Source organism: Clarias gariepinus, chromosome 10 (genome assembly GCF_024256425.1).
Source record: "Clarias gariepinus isolate MV-2021 ecotype Netherlands chromosome 10, CGAR_prim_01v2, whole genome shotgun sequence".
Taxonomy (NCBI): domain Eukaryota; kingdom Metazoa; phylum Chordata; class Actinopteri; order Siluriformes; family Clariidae; genus Clarias; species Clarias gariepinus.
Window position 1 is genome coordinate 14,653,053 of NC_071109.1, and position 6,350 is coordinate 14,659,402.

General features: G+C 36.8%; 1 protein-coding gene across 1 annotated transcript in view; it reads right to left on the reverse strand.

The window, feature by feature from the left end:
• atoh8 (atonal bHLH transcription factor 8) overlaps positions 1-3,424 on the reverse strand; it is a 43,793-nt gene extending 40,369 nt beyond the window's left edge. Inside the window, exon 1 of the mRNA XM_053506251.1 lies at positions 2,417-3,424. Coding sequence (XP_053362226.1) covers positions 2,417-3,058 — 642 coding nt within the window. The 5' untranslated portion in view covers positions 3,059-3,424. The remainder of the gene's footprint in view (positions 1-2,416) is intronic.
• Between the last annotated feature and the right edge of the window lie 2,926 nt (positions 3,425-6,350).

A 6,350-nucleotide genomic window follows, 5' to 3' on the forward strand; every position in this document is an offset into this window, starting at 1 on the left:
AGCAAAAGAAAGTTTCATCAGAGGCTAAAAATCCATTTTCCCCCCTTCTCTTCTGTGTGCGCACCCGATTTACCACCGTGACGGGTCACATACTCTCTCGGCTTTAGTGTGTGTGTGTGTGTGTGTGTGTAAGAAGCACCCCCTCTCTGCTTCACATTCTGTTTAATATAATATGTCCTTAGCTGCATTGTAATATTTTCATTACTGGAACTATAGCCAAAATTTGTGTATGTAGATATATTGGGGTATTTTTATTGACAATTCAACATTTTATTTCTTATCAAAAGAACGAAATGAACCAAATGACTCAAAAAAAGATTTGTTTATTTTGATGAACGAGATTTAAAGAACCGGGTCACTAAAATGATTCAAACCTCCCATTACTACCGTTAGTTAACACAGACAAAGAAGCAGCGCTTACGTCAGTGAGCCAAATAAGAGAGTCATTTGAAATATCTTTTTTTTGTTTTTGCATCTGAGAAAAGGCTTTAAAATAAGAATGTATGGCACTGTAATGCACTTATCATCTCAGTAAACTTTAAGCTATTCCTTGTATTGTGAATAATGCCAATGTTTATTTTTGATAAAATGCTATATGCATTTTCTAAAAAAAAAAAAAAGACAATTAATCTTTGTTTTACATTTATATTTTACATTGCTATTTAATTAGGCAAAATTACATTTTATCCGATTACTCGATTATATTTTTGGTATAAAACTCGATTACTAAAATATTCAATAGCTATAGCCCTATAAAACACAATAAAATTGTGAGAACTTGCTGTATCATTAACTGCCCTAACCGTTCTCATGATTGGCAAAGAAAATGTAAAACGATAGGGCATGATTTTTCAGTTTTTTCGCTCAGAAGCAAAACGGTTAGATTCAGGTTACCAAGATAATGAAGCAGGACATACACAGAAGCTGTAATATGGACAGATATCACCCTTAGCAGCATTTCCTGAAACTTTTTTATCTATTCACTACATTTTCACACAGGCAAGTTATAATCAAAATGCATTTAAGGCCTTGTTCACACGGGCGTTAAAATCGAGCGTTTTTCTTGCATTCGTAGCGTCCGCTGAGCGCGGATCAAGCGGCGAGTGTTTTCTACACATAGGAGTTATAAGAGTGTTCACACAGGCTTTGGTGACGTGCGTTTGTCCGGCTGCGCGTTTATACGGCATCAAAAAAACGTGGCATGCAGCTTTTTCTTGGAGTTCAAAACCCAACGAACGCAAGGAAACCGCTTGTAGTGTGTTTTCTTCACGTTGATTTCACGCTTCGGAGTAGCATGTAGTTACGTTTTTTAGGAGGTACACATCAGGCTACACCATAGGGTAGGGTGCTATGTAAGACCTTCTACAGAGACCTGATACAGAGACATAAATTGGTCTTTAAAATTCATACAGACCAAACCCACTAAATTCCTTTTTATTTTAGGTGTATTTTAAGTGTATTCTGTATACCTAGCTTTTTAAGTATCTTTTGACAGAGCCGTTATTTGGGTTTCTGTTTTGCCCTTTCTGTAAGATATATTATTTTAACTTCCTAACACAATGCAGGTGCTTTGTATTAAAGTGTCTCTAGAGTTTTCATGGTTTGAGAGGCAGGCTTTCATCACATTCATCGCATTGTTGTTTTTGGCTCACCATAACAGCCTGCTATTATAAATTTAAATTTCATGTAAACAAGGTCACAATTTTTTGACGTTTTTTAACCTTTACTGATGCAATCTCTCATTCTCCATCCTCATTGTCTCCATTACATCACTTTTAAAATAAATAAAAAAATCAATCCCTTTTGTGTCACTGCATTCAACAGAATGTTGGCAACCTAGCTAGAAGTGACTATGCACGATTGTCTTTCCCCTAATATGTCATTGACATGGAGATAATCAAATACAATTGGTCACTGAAACTGTGTCTTTTAATTTGACCTGTTTTTATTATATATGTGAATATTTGAGCACATGTAGATGTAAAAAATAAACAAAAATAGGTTTTACCTAATGATTTGAAAGTACTACTCTGTGGCCCACTGGTTAAGAATGTCTGGCCTAAAGTAGCAAACATCCTGTGGTAGGATTTTCATTTTTGTATGATGTGTAAGAATAATCACTCAAAATAGTTTGTAATTTATTCTTTATGGGTTTCTTAGGGAGTTAAGCATTCTAAGCATTTTAAACTGTTCTTCTTGGACTTATAACAAAATAGAACTACTGTAGGATTCTACATCAAAACTTTAAGGGTCCCCCAAAGGACCTCCCAAAAGACATGATATATTAATTGCAGTCTTTCAACACGCTTATAATGGCTTACCTGAATGTGCAAAGTGACTTGCTGATCTACGATTAAAAAAAACTGCTTGGAAGGGAGGTGCAAACCAATAAAACTAGTAAATAAAATAAGGATACCTGCTTGCGCAGAGCCTCAAATGCTGCACTGATCGTATGCACCCTGGTCCTCTCTCTGGCATTTGCCAGGAGTCTTCTTGTCTGTTGAATTGCTTTGATTTCGGTTACTACGCCAGCAGACTTCTCTTCTGATCGTTTCCTTAGTGAATCGGTTGGTTCAACACTGTTATGAAGGTATAAACCCCGGGGGGTTGAGCAGATCGATCTTTCAGAGCGTTTGCATAACAGAATACGCGACTGTGGAGAAAGATTTGTTGGAAACGTTTGCTGATTTTCAAAAACTGAAACTTGCATAGATGCTGTGTCGTTTCTGTCTTTAACTGGTGTCTCGGAAATCGGCCATAGTGGGGTTTCCGTTTCATCCTTAGTCACAGATTGCAAAGTGTACATTTTCATATCAAGAGCAGTACTTAAAATGTCCGGTTGGCGTACGTATTCTCCAGCTGCATAAAAATGCGGTAACTTTTTTTCACGTGCTTTTCCATAATCCTCTCCCAGCAAAGCTCCCACTGTTTCATCGCTTTTTTTAAAGTCATCTGAACTCTTTTCCTCATGTTTAACAGAATCCCGAACCTTCCGTTTAATCTTCTTACATCCATCTGTTGGATTAAAGCGATCCATGTTTAGATGACTGTTCTTCATTTCTGATAACGTACCGTCAGCGTATAACAAACTCTCGTATCCTAAAGCCGTTATTTCTCCAATACTGGCATAAGTCTGGGGGGAAAGAAATCAGTCTTACGTTATAACAAGAGCACGCTGCTGTTATGAGACACGTCTAAAGTCAAGCAGACATTCCTTATCCGTATTTACATAAAAGCCCCTACTGGCGAGAACGTTACCCCGCCTGCAGGAGGAGGCTGACCAAAAGAAAGGTTTTCCCACGATGTGACCTGTGACTGAACACAGCAAGGATAATATACGTAGTCTGAAAAAAACATAACATTTACGTAACTTTTCTTTTTCCCAGCTGAAACATATTTTGTGTCTGAAGTTTGCCTTTTTAAGATTTACAGGAAGTATCTTCATTTCACTGATCATGTGACAGAAAAAAAGGATGTGATTGGCTTGCCACAACGCGTCAGCTTCGGAATGAAAATTTTATGGCTGTATGTCATTTTTTGCCCAAAACGTGGACGTTTATAGCCTCTAATAAAAGGCTATATGGCTGTTCTAAGTCCAAAATTTGCATTCGGCAAGTTTTGCTGTCAATTTGACCATATATTGAGCACTACACAAACGTCTGTGATTCTTTTTTTTTTTTTGGCTAAATCTATGTTTTTAAAAGTATCATCACCAAGTTGCATGTTCACATCGGACAAGGACAGCGAAACATCCTTGTTATGCACTAAAATGCCCCCCCCCCCCCCTACATAATCCCCATCAAATATTATTGATGATTTACATATTCCACCAAACGAATCTATATAAAAATACATGTTGTATATGATTTTTAAAAAATTAACATTGGACGTCGGATAGACGTGCAGATCGGGTCTATATTGGGTCCGTGGGTCCATGACCAATTCTGGACATTTATTCGACGTCCAAACTAGGTCCACTATTTGGACGTACAACCATGACCCAAGTTGGACGTCATTTTGACGTTCAACATTTGACCTAATTTTTTTTTTTTTTTTGGACATCATTTGGACGTCTATGGCAGTGGCAGTAAGGTTTTACAAAATAGAGCCTATCAATATGATTGGGGAAGTTCGTTTGGGCTAGTGTATTAGTGTGTGTGTGTGTGTGTGAGTGAGACCTGTAAGTCTGCTCAAGTTCATGCTAAGGCTGAAATTGGGTGTGGGTCCAGTAGGTACAGTGCTGTGTGTAAATAAAAATACTCCCGGCCATTTGCATTGGGCAGTAATTAAGTTCACTCGTTCTCCAAGATCCTTCCAACGGTGTAACACTGCAGTATTATATATATATATATATATATATATATATATATATATTTAGAAATATATATATATATAAATAATAAATATATATAAATTATATTTTATATAAAAAATCATGGTAGCCTAGCCTATCCACCTTATTCCTATCTTACATAAGAACCCCATCAATGGACGGAAATTGGACATCCAAAAATTACATGGAAAAGACGTCACTACGACGTCACAATGCGCAGTGGGTAAATTAAAACTTTTTTTTTTTTTTTACATGGTTCAATAATTTTTTGTTGTTAAAATTGAAAAGTTCAAGTTTCTGTTTCAAAGTATACAGATAGATGGCTAATTTGTATGTCATTGATATATTCAGTGTTTATGTATACTGTTTAATAAACACTTCTCACACTTTTTGAGTCTCTTCATTAGTTTTGTTTTTCCTGTAAATGATTTAATAAATACCGTACCGTGAAGTTTTAATACCGTTACAGCCCTTATATATATATATATACACACATTGCTATACCAGCGCAGCGCCCGATGATTATAGGAAACAGTGTAGAAAATATTCGGACGCTAGAATTCAATGACTAGAATGGCTCATGTTCAGCGAAAACATCTTTATTTAACATGCTTAACAGAGGCAAAAAGCAGTTGAGGTCGGTATTTTGTAGATGGCTATGCCGTGGTGAACGGGGTGAAAACACTGTATGAGTTCCAGGGAGATTTTTATCATGTTTGTACACAATACTTCTCTCCTTTAACGGATAATACGTATGAATGCATGAATGAGGAAAGTGAGGAGAAACGGAGGCGCTTACAACATATGCACGGGATGAAAGTTGTAGCTATAAGAGAGCATACATGGGAAGAGATTAAACAGACCCATCAGGGTTTGCAGAGTTTTCCTAAAATCTTTAATCCCGCTCAACCGCTCTCCACCCGCAATGCGTTGTACGGTGGCCGGACCTGTCCTGTAAGATTGCGTTACACGTTAAGGCCCCACTGAAAGCGTGAGGTATGTATACGTGACATCACTCTACCTTTATGTGAATTACACATTCCCGTATCCGGTAGGTCATCCTGAAATAATTTTCAAGGATTTTGAAAACCCTCGAGATTATTCCGGTTTAATAAGAGCCCAAGGTTTACCCTCCCAGAGGCATATTTTTATACAGTATAAGAAACTCCGGCGACAGAAGAAGCACATTAGACTGATCGCTGCCAAAAAGATACCTGTATCCAAGAAAAAAAAAATTCTTCAAACAGGCGTGTTTCTCCTACCTTTACTTAGCACAGCTCTACCATTTGTAGCGCAGCTGATCAGCAGTGCCATTTCTAAATAAAACAAAGACCTCGCGGAAATCCCTTATCCACCATGCCTAACAGCCATGCGTGGCGGAACATTAAATCACTTGTGGTGACAGCTCGACGGGTAAAATTTTCCACTAGATGACGGAGAAGATTTTTCAGCTGATGATTGGTAATTTTTTTTTTATCTGTCAGAATAATATATATATAATATAATAATAAAAGTCGAGTAGGAAGTTTCGTTTAGAGTTTATTTCAAAAATCGAATTGGAGCATGAGTATCCTCTTACCGTAGGTGAAGACTACCTGTTTATTCTGATCAGATTTAATCTTCACATGTATGTTCTCAGTATGATTCTTTGCCACTGGTATGTAATGAGGATTAATTAATTAAAATTTTTCTTGTGCCATGAAGGGAATGTACTGTAGAGGTTTTGAAAAACTTGGAGTGTTTTCGGAAGACACTTGCATAGGGGTCATTTTTATACTGGACTGGTAGGTGTTATTATAGCCTTTGATAAAATCTTGCAACACGTCAATGTATCTAAAAGTGTTTTTAAAGGTAAATTATTAAATAGATATTAACGTCCGATTATACCTTTCAACCACGCAGACTTTTGTGCTGAAAAGCGTGATATTTTTTCCTCATTGGGGTTTGAAAAGTTTTATTGTAGAATTCACTGTTTTTTGACTGTTTTATTGTAGAATTCACTGTTTTTTTGTTTTTT